Here is a 21487-nt window from a genome sequence, read left to right on the forward strand (position 1 = left end):
CGTGCACCATTACCTTGAGAAACAAAGTTATGATTAACAATTAAACAACTAATATTCTTAATAAGGCCTACAAATATTGCAGTAAAGCTTATGTTTTCCTAGTGAATAATTCGATTCACTTGAAGTACAGGTTATTAGCTTCATACAACTAACTTGATTTACTATTCACAGCTAACTTATTATTTGACGTTTTTGACATATATTTCAAGTACTTTATTTATTTTATTTTATTTAAACACATAAAATTGGTACAAACGGGCACCAAATATATATGCGCCGTACAATTCTCATTTGATTTGTGTGAGGGCTGTGATACTGCCCAGGTGCCCAAACTGAAGCAGGTGGTTTTCTTAAGGGACCACACCCGGAGCCTTTGACCTTAAGATCTGATCCACAAGGTAGTGGAGCAACGAGGGAGATGCAGTCCCATGGTAGCCGGTGACCAACGATTGATTCATACACCATTTGTTCCCTTAGGATACTGGAACCCATGTGCACCATTGGTTTGGAATCAGGGTTTTTCAACTCCCCTAGGTGGACTATCCGTGTCCACCAACCTGGTTAAAGCGCCGTACATTCGCTCTTCGTCCTCTCAATTTTGTAAACAACACCCCAGCCACGAGAAGGCAGTGAGTAGGACTTCCTTGGCAGAGGCTATATTATGCATGGCCATGTGCGAGTATTTAGAGAGGGAGAGCGGATTATCCCCACTCTCGGCCCTACCAGGGCATTTGAGGGCATATTTCAAGTACACTTTTGAAAAATACAAATTATTCACAAGTGAAAATAACCCACTGTCTAGCATACTGATAAAACAAGTCACTCTAACAAAAGCTTTTCAAAATGTGTCGCTTCATGAAAATGTGCATAGGAGTTAGCCATCTGGTAATGAATAAATAAATAAATAAAATTATGAAACCATATATTATATTTTGGAAGTAGACTAGAAGTAAAAAAGGTTACAATATCATATCTCAAAAAGCACCTGCTAGAGGCAAATACTTTTGTTTTATAAAAATCTGCTTTCAATAACGCGGCGAACTCATAAGTTGACGACAGATATGCTTTCTAAAAAGACTTGTAATACATTCATCCCAGATTATTCACAGTCTCTTCATTATTATTATTATTATCATTATTATTATTAGCTTTATTCACTATTGTATTTTTAGTACAATATAGAATTCTCAGCACAAAGTATTTCAACAAGTTTTCGTTTCCTAATTCTTGGTCGATCCTGACGATAAATATTGAGTGATTGCCAGTTAGAAGTTAGCAATCCAGTAAAACGACATCTGAATAATGTGCATTCTTTTCTCTGTATATTCCCAGAAACCACGATGTCTGTGAATAAGCCTTTTGTAACTTCTGAATAGGTTATGAGATTAATAGCCATACTGATATATTAAGATAAACAAAATTAGATAACTTGTTGAAATATCTAGATGGTAAGAAAAGGTGGCTCAGGTGTTTATGCAGGCCACCAGTTATATCTTATTTGAACACGTGATACTAACTTATATATCGATTTTCACGCAACAGTGCAAGTAATGGAACACAGATTTATTATTTAACAAACCTTGGTAGATGTTTTAACGTCCGAAACGAAAAGCGTTATTTCGTTTGTTCAAATACATCAAAATGAGTGTATACGAATATGGAATCAGGGTAATTTTAGCTAGATTTGATTACGCTAATAAAGGAGATAAACATGAGGAATCTTCTGTAAACTTACCATTAATTGTTTCCCAAGTATGCTTAGGGAAAACATTGATTTTATCTAAAGGTTGAATTGATGCATGAGTGATGAATCAAATATATGCATCATAAAACAAGACTTGTGTAACTTTCGTATGAATATGAGGAAGGCCGAAGAACATACTACTTTGGGAATTGGAATCAGACATGTATAGAATAAACAGCAACTGGAAAGGATTGTCCAGGACATGTTTGGATGGAGAATGCTGGTGGGCGGCATATGCTCCTCCACGAGGGGTAACAGGCGTCAGTAATTAAGGAAGTAAGTCAGTTGTATATTACTTTTAATGTTACTATTTCAGGGATTTTCAAATCCAATACCTTGAATATGCATGAAAATTCATTGGAGAAAATCCTTGTAGAAATCCTTCATAATGGTTGTTCTAGCACAACATACTTTAACAGGTTTCTAGAATGTTGGACTTGGGGATTCTCGGGAGATCATGAGTGGAAGACAGTCTTGACTCTTTTGCCTGAAGGTTGTTATAAGTCAAATTATTCATCAGTTCCTTTTTTAAAAGTTCTTTGGGTTGTTTGTCGATTCTGTTTCCAATTGTTCCGATGACATGTTTACTAAATTTGCCAACTTGAAGTTTTGACGTGTCGTTGAGGATTTGGGACATTTTATGCATATAATCTTTTCGACTCAACATTACAATACCTGAAGCTCCAATTTGGTCTTATTATAATGGTTTTATCATTCTTTTGTAATTTCTTTAATGCTGACATATGTCCCTTCGTCAACATTCTTGAATGTGGAGTTTCAAAACTATGTTGATTCGCAATATCAACCAGTTTGGATTCAGACCAACCATTCCTATATTCATCTATAGGTTTTAAGTCAGTGACTTGTTGGTACAGCCTTTCAAATTAAGTTTGTATATCAACTTGGCTGACATTTTTACTTGGAACATGACCATTTAAATCCATGAGAGAGAGAGGTAGCTTCACTTTCAATCTTGTTTAGATTTTTGTTTGACAGACTATATATATATAGTCGAAAATTCCGCAAAAATTTTATTTCACATAGAATTTTTTTAACGAGTAATAACAACAAGTATAAAATGAAGCATGTATGCAAACAAATACGATTTGAGTAGAGAAAAAAGTTTCCGAAAACTATTATGAAGTTTTTCAGTTGTCATAAAAATGTCGGTTTGTTCGCTAGGTCACATATAATCGTTTTTCATATTCTCACCAGGTGTTTTCAAGGCTGTATGGATTCGTTGCTCTAATCGCCCTCCCTAAGTGCATTCTTGTCTGTCCCTCATCCAATGACCTAGAAACCAAATAGCGATTCGTTAATAAGATAATGCGTGATAGAGAGAACGATTAATAGGGTTTGAATAGGTGAACACAATGTTATTCTAGATTAGCTAATAGGGTACAACAATCTACCAACAAATAAGGTATTTCACATAGAAAAAGGGAAATCCATAAAAATATTGTAATACTAGAATGGATTTATGACATCTTCAGAATATGGCAGAGTCAGTGAGTGAATAATTTTTTTTAATGCTGCATTTTAATTGCAATAAGTATTTTGTTTAGGATATTTACTTTACTGTTTTTCGTCTTTTATTGAACGGTAATCGCAGACTGTACTATCCTATTGATATCACACATATTATGACTCATTATTACCATTAGCATTGGCTATCGACTCCACCTTTATGCTTTTTCAAATAATTAAAATAACCCATTGTGTCATTGAGTAAGAATAAAGAGAATTCAGCGAAGAAAATTTTCTTTTCAACGAAATCGTTTTCTTAAGCTTTTTCTCAAAACAAACTAACATCATTTCATTTACGTTTATGAATTTACGTGCTAAACCTAACAGTCAGTTCATAATGGTTGAGTAGGATGGGTTGTTTATTCATTTCATCCATGTGAACTGATTTGTAGACAAGGATCAAAAAGCTTATCGATCAATGCTACTAGTGAGTCTCACAAAATAACGATTAATAACTTACAATTGTTTTTTTTTTTTCAACAAGTTACGTTATATTTGTTGTACTATCATTAATCTAACAATGATATTGCTTCCAGCATTGATACTAAACAACTGAAATTAACTGGATATCCTTAAATGGATTGGTAAAAAATCATCTCTATACATTGTGAATACTTATCACTGGTTAAAAGAATAGTCAAAACCCATGGGCGTTTTTTCGCTGTTGCTCTTTTTAAAAAATATAAATTCGCCATCGATTGTAGGTTATAATATGATGTAATATAATTTGTCAATATAACAGCGGGTCACTTAAAACTCTTTGTTAGTAAACCACTTAATTCAGTCTACCAGCAATGCTTTTAATTCAGTCTTTCGAATTAGAACATAGATCCATCTCATGCATACTATCGTAACATACGAATTAGTGAAAATCAAAGAACAATCCGTTTCAGTGTGCGTGCATTGACTCACCTCAGTTTGGAAGAATAAATGAAACGTTAACCTTAGGTCTAAGCTTTTATTGATTTTGTGAACATTTGATACGATTAGCATCAATTCATCAAAGTCATTGACCGTTGAACAGAGCCGTGCAGTTAGGTGGAGAATCCCTGGCTAGGGCTTGTGTAATGTCGTAACCAGTGATTGCAGACGTTGGGTTGCAAGGGCCGAACTCGGCTGAAAATAATAATAATAATTAGTTTGGGTCTCCTCTTCCATAAAGGGTCGAGCCCAAGTTTATTACACCTAGATTTATAAGTCAAGGTACAATCAGTTCCCAAAATACGAAGTGTAAATCGTCTCTGTACTGGTTCCAGCCTTCATCCTTCGGAGACAACGATGATCAAACACAGAGGGTCGTCTAACATCCTCAACTCGGAGAGGCCAGGTTTCACAAGCATAGAACAAAACTGCTCTCACCGATGCGTTGTAGGTCCAACCTTTTACAGCCAGACTAACATCATGAAGGCGCCAAAGATGACCCAGATTGGCATAAGCCGCTCTGGCTTTCATTATACGTGAATCGATCTTATCACTCACGCCACCACCAGCAGCTAACTAGACACACGAACACTGATTGCTTACTGATTAAGTGCGGATTGCATGGCTAGGCTATTATCGCACAGTAAGACAATATTATCTGCATACTCAAGGTCGAACATCTCCAGGCAACAGATCCACACCGCCATTACTTACATCCATCAGAGCTGTTTCCAGAATGTCGTCGATGGCAAATTTGAAGAGGAATTGTGAGATTGGACAACCCTGCCTAAACCCACTGCTTGAACGGAACAATGGAGAAAGGTGGTTGTATGCCCTCAGTCGGCTTAAGGTGTTTGCATATAGGGCTTTCAAGATGTTAATGAACTTCTCAGGCACACCCTTCAATAGACAATCCCAGAGAACAGTCCTGTCCAACGAATCGAAGGCAGCCCTGATATCAAGAAACACCACGATTGTTGGTCTGCGATAAGTATGACGGTGTTCTAACATTTGGCGGAGAGTGAAGATATGATCAATACATCCTCGACTAGAACGAAAACCAGCCGCTCCTCGCGAGTCAGTTTTTCTCGGGTTTTGAACAACCTACGGAGAATGACAGAAGCCAATAGTTTGGACGCAATCGGAAGTAGACTTATCCCCCGATGGTTGTTACAGCGACGACGTGAACCCTTTTCAAAGTTAGGGACAACTACTGACTCATTCCATGATGTTGGAATACTCTCTAGCTCCCAAACCTTTGTAAACAACACAGTCAATTCCTTAGTCAGGAAGTCACCACTATCTTTAAAAAGAGTGGGAGGTAAGTCATCTGGGCCCGATGTTTTGTCGCGTTTCAAGAGTTGGGGTTGCTTGCGGACTTCCGCCTCATTTGGTGAAGCAGCCGTCACCGGCCATGGAGGGCAGGACAATCTGATTGATGTTGCCGGAGCAGCAGGCCAGTTGAACTGCCCTTCAAAGAATTCTGCCCATCGTTCAAGACGTCGATAGATGTTAGTGAATGGCATCTCGTCATCCTCACAGATGTTTTCGCTCGCACAAGACTTCTTGCTATCAGTGGCTTGGATGAGTTGGAAGAGCTTCAGGCAGTTACCAGATGCAGCTGCTGCTTTCAACTCATTGGCACGCTCCGACTACCAAGCTTTGCCTAATTTCATTGCGTAACAGCCTTCGTTTGTGGTCAAACTCACTGTCACCCAGAGTACAATAAGGGGCTTCGATGAGTTGTAAGGAGCCTGGAGAAACCCAGTGCTTATAAGCGGGACGTTTCGCGAAGCCGCAAGCTACTTTAATCGCCATTCTCATGGCGTCATGCAGTTGCGACTAATGCTCATCTATACTTTTTGGTGGGATGGTAGCTAGCCTAGAAGCTAGGTCGGTTAGATACTTACTTGCAACAGAAGTTGCAACCAATTTACTGACATCAATCCATTGATGACGATCAATTCGTTGTCCACTGAAAAGTAAGGTAAGATTGGCGCAGACCAGGGCATGATCAGAGTTCAGGTAGGTACTCCAAAAGGAGCGGCAGTCTTGTACACAACCACGCCAGCGGTGGCTGATTGCGATGTGATCAATCTGAGTCCAGGGTTGAGATACAGAGGGAGGATGCCAGGTGGCACATCGGCGATGACTGTGCCGGAAGTTAGTGCTAGCCAGAAACAGGTTGTGGTCTGTGCACAGTTGCAGTAGATGGTCCCCGTTATCTGTCCTGTGATCAATAAGTTCCCATCGGCCACCTAAACGACTCTCTTCTGTGCCTGGACGCCCGACCTGTGCATTCGAGTCTTCGGCTAGTACTACAATATCTGGAGAAGAACAGTTAACTGTTGGTAGAATTCATCCTTGATTGCATCCGGACTGCAATCTGTCAGGGTATGGGCGTAGATGACGAAAAGGCGTCGTTTCTCACGCCGATTTCTTACTTTGATGGAGCTTTCTAATCTACCATCATATAACCGACTGTTAATGAGGATCCCATCGGCCAGTTCTGCCTCGACTCTAGCGCTTAGTATGACACAAACGCTAGCAAAACCTGAGGAAGATGCCACAGCATCGTGGGATAAACAGACGTGAAACAAGCTTCCCGAAGTGACAGATGGAGATCGAATTCATAGTACTTCACTACAGTCATGAACATGGGTCTCGGATAGACAACAGATATCGAATATCCTCCACTCTTACCGTCCATGTTTCACTGCCATAAAGTAGGACGGAACGAACTGTTGCGCAGTAAACCCGTCCTTTGGTTGGTAGATGAACATCTCGCCCAAGTCATAAATGATGCAAGTTGACGAAAGCTAGACGAGCCTTCTGTATCCGTGCTGAGATTTCGTCACACACCAGACCACAAGGGTTGATGAGACTCCCAAGATAAGTGAGGCGGTCAACACTCTCAACTACTTCACTCCCTATCATTAGTTCAGGTGTCGATGCAACCCAATCCTGAAGTAACATTTTGCATTTCCATGAGGAAAATCGCATCCCAAACATGCCTGCATTGTTGCTTATAGTGGTCGGAAGACTCTGCATTTTGTCAGCGTCTTCACCGAATAAAACTATGTCGTCGGCGTATTCTAAGCCAATAAGTGAGCCTCCTGGTAAAAGTCCAACTCCCGGAGATTTAGATGATGAAAGCGATATCTCTAAAAGCATGTCAACGACAAAGTTAAACAAGATTGAGGAGAGTGAACAGCCCTGATGAACACCACTTAAGGTAATCAATTCTGATGATAGTTCGTCATAAGCTCTAACTCGACCAGTTGTGTTCGAGTAGAGAGCCTTTGTAAGGTTAATGTACTTCTTTGGTACTCCTTTCAGTGACAAACACTGCCACATAACCCCACGATCAACAGAGTCAAATGCCGCCCTAATTTAGAGAAATACTACTATTGTGGGACATCTGAATATGTGTCTATGTTCTAGGACCTGACGTAGAGTGAATATCTGGTCTAAACAGCCACATCTAGGTCGAAGACTAGCCTGGTTTTCTCTAGTCTGCTCTTCACGAGCTTTGGTTAGGCGTCCAAGTATTATTGAAGCTAATATTTTAGACACTATATTAGTCAAACTGATTCTTCTGTGGTTGTCACAAGAGGACTTTTGTCCTTTCTTATAGACTGGCACAATCAATGATTGGGACCAGTCAAATGGAATTACGTCTAGTTCCTAGATTCTACCTAAGACTTCAGTCAATCTCTCTGCTAATACGGGATCGCCGTCCTTAAAAATTTCAGGGGTAAACCTGTCAGGGCCTGCTGCTCTCCCACGCTTCAGATTTCCTATAGCTTCTTCAGCCTCATAAGGAGTTGGTGAACTTACATTAACTTGCCATTCATGTCGACTGGGGATCGTGGGAAACCGAAGTGTGGCTGAAGGCCAGTTGAACTGATCCCTAAAGTGTTCTCCCTATCGACCCAATCTCCTGGATTGAGGATGATTAATATATCCATCTTTTTCCGAGATAGTTTTGCTGACAGTTAGGTCCCTACAACCGGTTTCTTTAACAAGTCTGAACAGATTTCTGCTGTTACCTTTCGCCGCTGCCTTTTCCATTTCTTGCTTTCGCTACCCACCACTGTTCACGATCATTGCGTAGGCTTCTTATTAGCCTGCGCTTAAGCTGACTCCGCTCTGCGTTATGTTCAGAGCCAGATAGGATGAGTTTTCGAGCATCTATCAGTGCGGTAGATGCTGCTGAGATCCAGTGTTTCTCCCTAACCTTATGGTTTACCTTACTAGCAGATATCACTGCTGTTTCTATAGCTTTTCGAATGTCATTCCACGCTGCCTCGGGGTGGGCAAAACTGCTAATATGACTTCCCGGCTGCCCACACCGTGGAAGGGTATTTCTTGAGAGACCTGAAAAGGAAGTTGGATTAGTGTTGGTCTTAACGACCCTGGAGCGTGACCGCAGAGCCCGGGGGACAACTGATTGAGGCTCAGTTTAAGTATTCATCAATAGTTAAAACTTATAAACAATCCTATGAACTTTATGGAATCGATTTCTTTAATGATAAGTTTGTTACTCGATACTTAAGAATGTAATGTGTTAACAATTTTACAATTCCAAAAGCCTGGACTATTTCAATTCCACTAAAGTTTCGTGAAGTGATTGTCTGTCAATAAAGGGCATCAATGAAATTCATTGTCATGATGAAGAGGGGTTTGTGGCGATTATTTTAGTTTGTAATTGATATTCGTCACAGATTGATATCAGTTGGAGTACTATCGGAAGCCCGACAACACTGCACATCTGTTTCGCCCTAATATGGACTCCTCGAATGTGCACGACTAATTCTTATAGTAAAACACTAATATCCCGAAAATTTATTATTTCTTGGCTCAGATTCCGTGAAAAACCTGAAATGCAAGACATTTCATCAGTGAAAACGGAATTCTTTTTCTAGTTAGTCATACCGCTACGTATATCAGAGAATGAATGTCAGTAAATATCTAACGTTTATATAGTATTTACTGGATAGAAAGACCACTTCGCTTGTTTATGTATTTGAAAAATTCCCATATTGTGATTTAGAACAACATAAATCAGAGAATGATAGTTTTCGATTAGATCCTCATCAGGCTTTACTCTAATATACAATATATATTTATATGCATATACGAAATTTTTTATATATAGTTGAAATCATGAGTCAATTGAAGCTAGACCACCATGGAAAACCTGGAAGCACTGGACGACTGTTTCGTCCTATTGTAGGACTCCTCAGCGCACTGCGTAAATATATGAATTGATAGGAGTTAAAACATTTCAAAGAAATTACTTACCTCCAAGTTTTACATTTCCAATCCTCTAATTCAAAATGTTTGAGAGTCTACATTTGTTTGCTCTAAGGTTTTTTTATTCCAATTGTTCTAGACCTTTAGTTAATTAATCAGTGCATCATTTGAACATGTTTTTTTCAATTTATACCATGATGTTACGTATGCCTGAACACCGATTACCACGACACGCTATGCTGACTAGTATTGGGGATAGTTGAAAGAAAGTTAGGGGCGGCCAAACCAAAACATGGCATCAGTGTTTGAAGTCACTGACTTTTAGTCTGATTCATGTTGGTAGATGCAGACTACTTGGTTGGGGTCCGCGTGACTATCATAACCAATGGTTGGAGACTCTGTGTGACATGACTCAGAATCTACCACAATGGTGTAGGTGAAAGAAAATCGAGTGCTTGTAATTTATTAATGTTTCTTGCTTGGAATAGATTTTCAAGTCTGAGTCTTAAAAGAATTACTCTTTCAACCGTGTTTCTGCTACCTGTCGTTTAGCGCTAAAAACAACTATTTGTTCATCATCTGCAAATTTGATCGAATTCATCCCATAAGCATTTCAGATTTGTTTGTGAATACGAATGATATTTCTTAGACTGCCTACATCTTACAATCAGCATCCAATTTCTCATGTTTATGATCTATTAATAGATCATGTAGGATATGCCGCCATCTGATCATTGTATTATTTCAAATTAATTGACCCGACAACACATACGATATCGAAAAAAGGGTTTAATCGAGGATTTCTAGTATGTTCTGACATTAGGTAACACTTAAGCCACAACTGACTAGCAGTCTTTTGTACATAAATGATAGTAACAGCATGCCATAATGGAGCACTCAACACTAAGGCTACATTGTTATCTAGCTTCAGTTCATTTTTGTATCAGTTAAACACAATTTTTTTTTAATTTTGTGAAGTTGTTTACTACGGACATCACTTACTGATCGATAAATTATCATTCAGTTTATATGAAGATTGTTGTTTGTACGTCTGTTTTTCAAAATAAAGTTCTAGTTATTAGACTGATTACCATGTTATCTAATTCTCACGAATGGAGAAAAGAATAGATTCATTGTCACAACTTGACTGTACCTTCTAAATATCACTACACTGAATATAAATATTTTCGAATAAACTATACAAAAAGTGTTATTCTACATTTAAAAGGTTTTGCTCCATTATATTTAGTATGTTTGTTGTGCTGACATCATCATAAGTCGAATACAGATCTACATTATTCATATATGAAATTGAATGAGCATTTCCTAATTTTTTTTATTGACAGGTAAGCAAGTGTCTATCTGTGTGCTCGCATACACTTGATGAGAAATGCCAAGAATAATTATAATAACAACAATAATTATTGTTTAAGTTGATTCCAAATCATAGCGAACAGGATTTTGAGTCTTGATTGCTATCAATTTCATTATAATGAAATTGACAACTGAACAGTCGTTGGTATATAGATTTTTATCAGGATGGAGTTTGCGAAGATTTTAATAGTTGAATTCATGAATCTATTTAAGCTAGACCGCCACTGAAGACCTGGAAGCGCTAGACGGCTGTTTCGTCCTAGTATGGGACTCCCCAGCAGTGCGCAGCCACGATCCCCCATGTGGGACTCGAACCCTAGTGACTAGCTTCAAGATGGAGTTCTAGTGAGAATCCATGACCACTGGAGTTCAATACATGTCGGGTGGAAACAGTTATCCACTTCAAACAATGGATAAAAGGTTGTAAAACATCATGAATTGACTGGAGTTAGACAACAACACTGTTGGATGCTGGCTTAGTGGTCTAGAGATCAAGTGTTCACGTGCGAAAACGAAGGTCCTGTATTTGAGTCCCGCGTGCGGGATATAGGTTTTTCTTTAATGAGGGTTATTATACTAAAAGTCATCATTGGTTAGTTTTCCACTGGTTCACGAGTTAGTAGCACAGAATATAAGCAAACTGACCTGCTATCTCTTCAATGGAATTTCTAAGTTCGCACAACCAGCACATTTGTTCCCTGAATTACTTTTCTACCGATAACAGTTTTGGCCATCACTAGTTATCCTCTTGAACTGAACTTACTAGTGCTACTATCTTTGATAGAGTTCATAACAATCAGTGCTCCATATCTCTGTAGTAATTATCACACCATATATGAAAATCTATTTTAACAACTTAATTTGTGTGTAATGTGTTTTCTATTAGTATCCTTCTTTTGTTTTCTGTTTTTCTGTATTATAAACGTTAATGCTCTATAGTATTGTTTCGTTTGCTTCGATTTCTTCCTTTTTAATTTCAATTGTTAGTTGAAAAAACTATCTCAAATTAAAGTCATTCAGTATTGTTTGTTTGAATCTTCCCATCGATTTGTTAGGACTGCAACTGGTTAGTCTCTAATTGGCATATGTCCACTGCTAGCCACTATCCATCTCTGCATACTATCTCAAATTGTCTGATTTGTTTTGGTTATGTAATATTTTACGTCACTTTCATAATTTATCACAAATTATGTTTGATTTTACATTTAGCATTCAAATGGAAAAAGTGAACCATCCTCACCATATAAAAAAACTATGGATCGTCCACTTTCTGGAATAGCTTTATTTGGTCCGAGTGAGTGATTTGTTTTTTAAGGATTTCGAATCTTGTATAATCAGTAAACAGAACATACCCATTGAGACATAAAATAAGAAAGATTGGCTCTGCAACGGGTTCTCTTTTCGGTGGATTCATGTCCCATGATATATTTTTATTTTTCAAAATGATAATAATGACTAATAACAATGATGAACATTTTGGTAAATGTTATATCTGTCGAAGCACCCAATTATACGATGGAAATACTCGTGAAACAGTAGTTCAAAAAATTACGATTTGTCTAAAGAACGGTACTATCATTGAGGATTAAACATAAATTGGTTAATAACCTCAACTCGTGGGGTATCTGCGGCTAATAATGAGTTTACAAGTCTGGAAAAAGAAAGGCTTCTTCTTATAATAACATAACTAGTAATTAAAACGTACGATTGTGAGAATGACAGCTGTTTAATGTCATCAACAGTTTACCAATAACCCAAATGGAAACTAAGAGCACAGAAATATGGAAACTATTGCATTTAATCAAAGATTAAAAGAATACACAAAATTGGGAGTAAGTGTAACAGGGGTTGAGAGAAAGTTATAATAATAAATATCACTTAGTTACCGATTACGTCTGTTACTCGTCGTGGAGGAGCATATGCCGCCCACCAGCATTCTCCATCCAAACATGTCCTGGACAATCCTTTCCAGTTGCTATTTATTCTTTACATGTCTGGTTCCAATTCCCAAAGTAGTATGTTCTTCGGCCTTCCTCTTTTCCGTTTCCCTTCACGATTCCAGGTAAGCGCTTGCCTCGTGATGCAGTTTGATGATTTCCGTAATTTATGTCCTATCCACTTCCAATGTTTTTTCCTAATTTCCTCTTCAACTGGAAGCTGGTTTGTCCTCTCCTACAGTACGTTGTTGCTGATGGTATTCGGTCAACAGACACTGATTATCTTGCGTAGACATCTGTTTATAAATACTTGTACCTTTTTGATGGCGGTTTTAGTAGTTCTTCATGTCTCAGCTCCGTACACTATGACTGTCTTGACGTTCATATTGAAGATTCTGACTTTAATGTTGGCTGACAGTTGTTTTGATTTCCATATGTTCTTCGATTGTAGGATGAGGCCCTTGCTTTGCCAATTCTCTCCTTTACGTCTAAATCAGATCCTCCTCGTTCACCGATGGTTTTAGTTATATCCATAACTAACCAACGAAATCGTTGCTTAAGCTCCCACCACGTTAATCTGGTCTGATTTGTCTGTAAACTACCCCTGCTGCATGTGACCAGCCAATTAAAGGACATCAATTATCCTATTAATTGGTGTGACTCATAAATCTTATTCATTTCGATAAGACACGCAACGAAAGATTCCACCAGAAGTCGAAACAAAGGCTTGTAGTTATAGTTATGAAGCTGTCACTTTTAGATCATTGGTTGACAAACCGCTAGTAGATATTCATGAATTTTGTCGACTTTGGATGTAGCTCGACGACCATCTAATATTGTTAGTGATCTCAGACTTAACGGAGATTCAGTGATCTAGAAGCTAAGGCCTCTTCATCAGGAAAATCATTAACTAAGTGGACTAGTCTCCACAACTAACCAACTGAAACATCAATGGGAATTCGTCTACACGTTAAACAATTATAATTTTATTTGATTGATAAACTTTGATTATTTCAAATAACAACTGCCCATAGTACGGAGGGCTATTATTTTCATTTTACAGTGGTCAATATAATAAAAAGCTTGCATGGGGTTGATGTTCTCCTTATTGTATTTAGGGAATTTGCTTTTCCGTTAGTATGTGTTCAGGCTGCTGCTACAATAGTTGTCTTCAACTGCATTTGTTGGTGTGTATGCTGTGAAAGAACTAGATCATCTGCCAAGTCTAAATAGTCTACTTGCATCCAACCTGTTCAATCTACTCCGTGCTCGTCAGATGTGTATGTCTTCAAAATCCAGTCGACCACCAGAAGAAAGGGAAAGGAGAGTAAGCAGCCTTGTATGACTCCGGTTCTCACTTGGAATGCATCTGTAAGCTATCATTCATGCACAACTTTGCAGTGTAGTTTGTCTCATGAATTCCTTATGATGTTGACGATCTTCTCAGGTACACCATAGTGTCAAAGAAGTTTCCATAATTTTCTCCTATACACGCTGTCAAATGATTTCTCAGTCAAGGAAGTTGATGTATAGTGACAAGTTCCATTCGATTGATTGTTCATCGATGATCCGTAGTGTCAAAATTTGGTGTCTGTACGATTGATCTTTACGGAATCAGGTCTGTTGATCTCGAAGTAGTGTGATTCCTCTGTAGTTCTCACAAATGCTCAGGTCTTCAATCTATGATATCTTCGTGAGATATCCTTTCTAGTCTGTCGACACTAGTTCCTCTTCTCAAATCTTCCTGAATAGAACGTGGAACATATTCGCATTTATTCAGCTGTTATGGTGTCAGGTTGTACTACTTTCTCTCTTGATTTGCCTGATGGCCATCCTGATTTATCGGTCGTTGGTGGAGTGATATCTTAAAGAAGATCTGTAGGTGTTGCTTCGATATCCGGTAGATTTGAAGGATTATAGTCTAGTTCACTATTAGTACTGCTATAATGATAGACCTAATCCTAAAATTGTAGACTTGTCATGATGTGACTACCTAATGTATGAGATCATACGTAGAAGCCTCATCATTATCTTCACTGACTCTTCACATCGTAAGAATCAGCAGTATAACGTTTAGTGCTTTTAAAGAACATATTTGGGCCCAAGATAGAATTATACATTTGATGTGAGTAAATACAAATTATACAGAATGACCACTTCTGTAAAGCTGAGCCATACCATCTGATTGAATGAGTGAATGTTCCCGCTTTTCCGATTGTTCACCTTCTCTTCGTGTCAGTTGTTGGATATAAATCTTTTCAGTAACTGAAAACCTTTCCTGGTACTGATAGTAGTGTGATTAATAATTGAAGCAAAATATTATGTTTTCATCTGGATTTGTAGTTAGTCTTCAGCATCTCTACAATTATATATGTCTTCAGACATAATATTAACACTAGTAACTGAACAAGTTGGAATATATATATATATATATATATATATATATATATATATATATAATTGTGTGCTCGGCTTTAAAGGTCCTGTGGTTACGGTTAAATGCCACTACAGATTCAATGGAGCTGTTCTATTCAAGAGTTCCTCGAAGTGTCCCACCCATCTGTTCCTCTGATCTTGAATCTCAGTGATTAGCTTCCCTTCTTTGTCCTTTACTGATCTCTCTGATTTACTATATTTTTCTGCTAGTTTCTTCATTGTGTCATAAAGCTGTCTCATATTTCCCTCTCTTGCAGCTTTTTCCCCTGTTTTCTCTAGCTCTTCCACCTATTTCTGCTGGTCAGCTCTAATGCTCCTCTTTACTTGCTTGTTTGCTTCTGTGTATTCGAACTGTGCTTTGACTTTCTCTGTTCTTGTTCGGCTGTTATTACTTACTGTCTTCTTGTTCTTGTTCGATAGAGATCCTTTTCTTATGATGATGCTTCTTGTGGCCCAGCACCTCCTGACACGCTGAAATTAATGCTTCTTTGATCCCTTTCCAGTTGTCCTCTAAAGTAGTTTCTTATTCCTCCAGTAGATCCTGTAAGGCTTGGGACCTGTTGTTGAGAGTTATCTTGAATTCGCTGAGTTTGTCAGCATCTCGAAGAAAGGCTATATTGAACCTTTTTAATGTTGTGTATCCAGTTGTTAATTGCTTCTTTAGCTTCAGTTTCATCTTGGCAACCACCAGCTGGTGATCCGAAGTTATGTCAGATCTTCTTCTGGTTCTCACGTCTTCAACTGACCTTTTGAACTTTTTGCTGATGCAAATATGATCTATCTGGTTCTCTTTGGTGTGATCCAGTGAGACCCATGTGGTTTTGTGTATACATTTGTGTGGAAATATTGTGCCGCCTATAACCATTATGTTGATTGCACACAGATTTGCGTATCTCCCTACATCCTCGTTCTTTTCTTCCAGTCCATGTTGTCCCATGATATATTCATACCCGGTGTAGTCCATTCCAGCTTGGGCGTTTAAGTCCCCCATCAGGATCATCAGGTTTTTTCCTGAGCATATTACTATGATTGATTGCAGCCTCTCGTAAAATTGGTCTTTATCGTCGTATATTACAAAACAACGAATGCACTTCGAAATACTTTAGTTCGATTAAAAGAAAAGATCCCATTCATATCTACACAGAACTGCGTCTACAAATTAGGCTGTGTCGATTGTGATGCCTTCTATATTGGAGAGTCATCTCGCGAAATCTTAACTCGTGCCAAAGAACATATTAGGTACACAAAGAAACCTCCTAATAGTTCTGTGGAATTGGATAGACTTCAAATTAAATCAGCAATATCAGTTCACGCCATTTTCAACAATCATCAAATTGATTTCAAAAATATTAAAAAACTACAAAAAGGCTTTTCCAATTACAAAGAAAGGAGAGTAGCTGAAGCGTTTGATATAATGCTTAATCCTACTGCTCTCAATAGAAAGGAAGGCCGTAGCATACATCGTACTTGGACTATCTATCCTAGTCACCTAGTCTGATGTTATTTACAATTCACACTATTACCTTACTAATTGAACTCTATCCTTTCTCACTACAAAAGTCACACAATTTTCATCCTTAACAGTCCACACATACGTGCATAAATTTACATACATGTCGCTTATGAATCACATTGAGAGAAATGACATGATATTGATTTATTCAGACCTGTTTTTTGATTGATCGCACCTAATATTCGTGTTGTTCCGTTGTACTACTTAAACTTAAATTAATGTTAATTGGGTTATTTATTCTCTGAAAAAGTTGTTTACACTGAGTCACGAAACGTCAGAAAATCTAATTTTTCTACTCATCGGGATATTACAAATATATTATTTATTTAAATATAGATTTGTTTATTGAATATGAACAAGTAGTATAAAGCGATGCACAAAACAGTAGTAGGATGGTGTGAGAATATCGATAAGTATTTCAACGAACTTAACATTAACAGTGACGTAAAATAGGTAGAAGCATGAAAACGTTATTTTTAATAAGGAAACCGGCAACAATGTTGTTTTTAATAGCTCAAAGGTTCATTCTGAAGATAAATAAGGAGCTATAGTTGTAAAAGGAATACTCAACGTGATAAGGATCATAGAAACAAAAACAAATCAGCTGTGGTAAAAGGTCTATAGAGAAAATACAAGGGAAGCTTTTTTTGAGAGAAGGTATGGGAAGAGAATAGTGAGATATTGAGACTATGGTAGAAGGATGGATTGTACAAGTTCCTTTTTTACATATAATTCTGGGTTTTTCAGACATAGCAGGTGCTTCGGCAATACTAAGAAGACGGAAGGTAACTGTCTTTGGCAGCTTTCAAATTTCCTCGTAGATGACTTTCAACTCAGAGCCGGTTTTGATCGAATGACGTGTGCTCACAAGGTTTTGACTATAGAACTTCTTACTGAGCCATACTCCTTCTCTTTTGAGTCAAGCGGGGTAATGTTTCTGGATTCTTTTGGATAAAATTACTTATCGGACGACCTACATACCTGATTCCACATGAACGGGTAAATTGACAGACTGTTACTGAACGTCGTTCAGCTCGAAAACAACAATCTCATGGTTTCTGCGAAAGTCGTTTTATTGAGGGAGTCGGAAATTCCTCTCTTTAAGATGTCTGTAGCTTTGAAATTGATGTTCGTACATAGAATTCTCTTCGGTACGGCGGCTGTCTGTGCTTTCGGAGGCCTGTGTTTTATTTTCTTATTGATAAAAACCTATGGATCTCCTTTCTCAATAAGTATTTTCTTCAGGAGCTTCAGTTCGTTACCTATGACTTAGGGAATGCCAATTCTATGTATCCGTGTAAACTACGCTTTAAACTAATGGAGGCCCAGCTGAGAAAGCTTGATAGTTAGTCATTCTACGATGGTTCTGTGTAGATTGATCTCCTATAGTTCCATCGTACTTTCCAGTCATCTGAACACCAAGAAAGAGAATACTTTCTTTGTTTTTAACTTCTAGTGTGAAATTTATTGACGGCTGACAGTTACGAATGCCTGCAGAAGATGATTCAAATAAAATTTGTTATAATATATACGTCATCCATGTACTTTTTAAACAAGTGAAAAATGTCAAAAGTCCTTCTGAGTTTATTGTTTTCTGGACTGGCCATGAAACAATTTGCTAGTAATGAACCAAGACGATATCCCATTGCTATGCCATCCTTTTTTTATATAAAATACGCCATTTTATGTAAATTGTACATAAAAAGTGCATTGTAATAGCAATTCTTTTAAAAATAGGATTTCTGCAGTCCGATATTAATTCCATTATCATTTATGTATTTGAAGATAAAGCTAATAGTCTCTGTAAATGGGACATTAGTGAATAGTGACTCCACATCAAATGAAAGGATAAGTTTGCTATTTACATTCGCTTATTTTGTGTAATCAATGAGTTTAAAAGCATCATGTAGAGAGTATGTACAAATACATTTTCTTACGGGTTTCAGGAGATCTGCCAGCCACTTTTCTATAGAGTGATAAGGAGATCCGGACATGTCAAGAACTGGTCGGAGAGGCAGGCAAACTTTGTTTACTTTAAATAGACCATGTAGTCGTGTCATTAGTGGTCCTGTTGGTTTTATGTGCTTGTACATATATATCTTGTCCCGCGTGGTCTAGCAGTTAAGAAATATATATCTTTGTTAATTACAAAACCATTATTTATTCTCTTAAGAACTTCATTTACTTGCTTTCAGATAATTTCGGTCTAGCTTTTCTCATTGATTCGTTTGGAGGATTTGTTGTCAACTGAAAATAGGTTTCTTATTTCCGTCTCACAGCACTAAAAATGCACTTTTGTCTAGGAGTATTATTAACAGGTCTTTTTTGTTTCTAAATGGTTTTAGTTGATTTCTATGTTCCTTTGATAGAAGAACCTTATTTGTTATTTTTGTGTTTATATACTAGTTGTAGCTATCTAGAAGAGACGATTTAAAACGGTGAAATTCGTGATCGGAGACAGGGTCAAGATCACTCGTCTTTTTGACTAAGTTTTCGAATTGAACATGTATCAATCGCATCAATTTTATGACTTATGTCGCAAAACATTACCCCGTAGATCTTTATCAAATATGCAGTTCGATTAGTCGCATAATTTTCTGACCTGATATTTTTGCCAGGAATCTTCACCTTCTTCGAAAAGCTGATGAATAGCTAAACCCTCTTTAATCCACAAGTTTTTGATTCGTACTCATTTCGATCCCAACTCTTTGACCGTATATATTGTTTTGAAGGATAAATCTGCTGTGACAGCTAGGGTAGAATTGACGACATATTCTTGAATTTAGCTATCGATTGTTTATATAAGAGAATTATAAATTTGATCAAACGTTTCGTTTTTACTTACCATCATATATTGTTTATGACTTCAGGAAATGAACTTTTCGGTGAAATGAAAAACCGACTAAAATTAAGATCAACTGGACATTCAGATACTAAAGAATCGACTTCAGAAATGTCAACGAACAATTCATTTGAACAGCAAGAACTATCTTCATATGATACTGCATCTTCTAGCATGTCAGCCAATTCAAGTCCCAGATCATCAATATGTGATGATTTTGAACAATCTGAGTCGAAAACAGTATCAGATATTTTATTGGTGAGCTGTTTATTACCTACTGGTAACCTATAAGTTTTTACTTGTAACCCCAAACGATATACATTTCCATTACGTAATCATTTCTCAGTTAACTTTCTATCGAGAAAGTGTTCCTGATCTTTTGGAAACTTTAAAGTACATAAATCATCAACCGTATACTACTGTATCAATTTTTACTAAATAATTAAAGAAACTGTCTTCAGATTGAGGTTTAAAAATTGATAAATATTTATAAATAATGGGAATAAAAGTGTGAGATTTACAAGTGGGATGTATAGTTTTGCACGTATCTTATATGACACCCAGTACTATCTAACATCATGTTAGAGTTTTTTTCTTTATGTTAACATACAAACATCATTTTCAATGGAAATAATATTGGGACAATAATCGTATATTTTATGATTGCCCAAAGACACTACGATATTGTTTTCGTTATAGGAACCTTGTCTGAGTTTTGAGTAGGTCGATGGATATAGTGTGGTAGTTCTTATGAAACTAACTGATATCATATTTGTTCATCTTTGGATTTATTTTCATGTGATATGAAGTAAGATGTTTCATGTTAGTAATAATAGATTACTGTATTTCCGCATAACCTGCAGTTTTAATACATGACACACACACACACAGAATGTTTTTTCACTGCTATACAGATAATAATTAAGGATAAGAAGCAGAATATGAGTGTAAGTAACCAGTCTTAACACAAAGTCATGACATACCGTATCCGCCGTATTAAATAACACTTACACATGACTATTTACTGTTACACAAAATAATAAACTATTCATCTGTCTTTTTTCATCAGCGTTTTCCTATTCCTATCTATCAGTAATCAGCACGGATTTTCCATAAGTATATGAACAAACAACTCAGGGACATATCAAGTTCCTAAACACGTCAGTTGCCGCATTTGAATTTCATCACGATTTTCTGCGAAATTTGATTTCGATCGTATGAGAAATTTATATTTTATACCTTTCAGTAAGCTAAATAAAATAGTAACTTTATTATGGCATAGTGAATAATTGATTTTTAACTACTTTCTCATCAGAAAAGAAATTTCAGCATTATCTGTTGCCAATAGGAAGGACAGTGTTTTCGAGATGAATCTATCTTTTGATAGTCGAATTCATGAATCTATCTAAGCTACACCACCATTGAAAACACTGGACGGCCGTTTTATCCTAATACGGGACTCTGCAGAAGTGCGCATCCACGTTTATACCTATGGGACTCAAACTCAGGACTCCCAGTGTCGCGTGCAAACGCTCAACTTCTAGACCGCTGAAGCGGATAAATGTCTCCGCTTGACACGGATTGGACTCCACTACTGAGGATTCCCATACTAGGACGAAACGTTCATCCAGTGCTTCCAGGTTTTCAATGGTGGTCTATCTTAGATCAACTCATGAATTCAACCATTAAAATTACTACAATCTCCACAAATTCCACTCTGATAAGAATCAATTTTCGTCCAATGTGTTTTGCTATTTAATAGTGATTCATGAAGTATAATGTTTACAAATAGCTGGCAGTTAGAATTATTTTCTTATACTTAACAATGCAACAAGGAAACTAGATAAAATAATCTCTTTCTACTGACTCTTGTACAATGTCGCCCTTCAGTAGGAAATTTATTCAGATGTGACCATGGATATATATATATATAT

General features: G+C 37.3%; 1 protein-coding gene across 1 annotated transcript; it reads left to right on the plus strand.

Annotated features, from left to right (window-relative positions):
- Window positions 1-3141: 3141 nt before the first annotated feature.
- On the plus strand, window positions 3142-19928 carry Smp_154050 (hypothetical protein; the record flags this gene model as incomplete). The annotated part of the gene is given in 4 exon segments (XM_018792757.1): window positions 3142-3252; window positions 12035-12119; window positions 19834-19841; window positions 19845-19928. Coding segments are annotated over 4 exon segments (189 nt in total). The 5' UTR covers window positions 3142-3240.
- Window positions 19929-21487: the final 1559 nt, after the last annotated feature.

This window comes from Schistosoma mansoni (genome assembly GCF_000237925.1).
Source record: "Schistosoma mansoni, WGS project CABG00000000 data, supercontig 0129, strain Puerto Rico, whole genome shotgun sequence".
In the NCBI taxonomy this organism is placed as follows: Eukaryota; Metazoa; Platyhelminthes; class Trematoda; order Strigeidida; family Schistosomatidae; genus Schistosoma; species Schistosoma mansoni.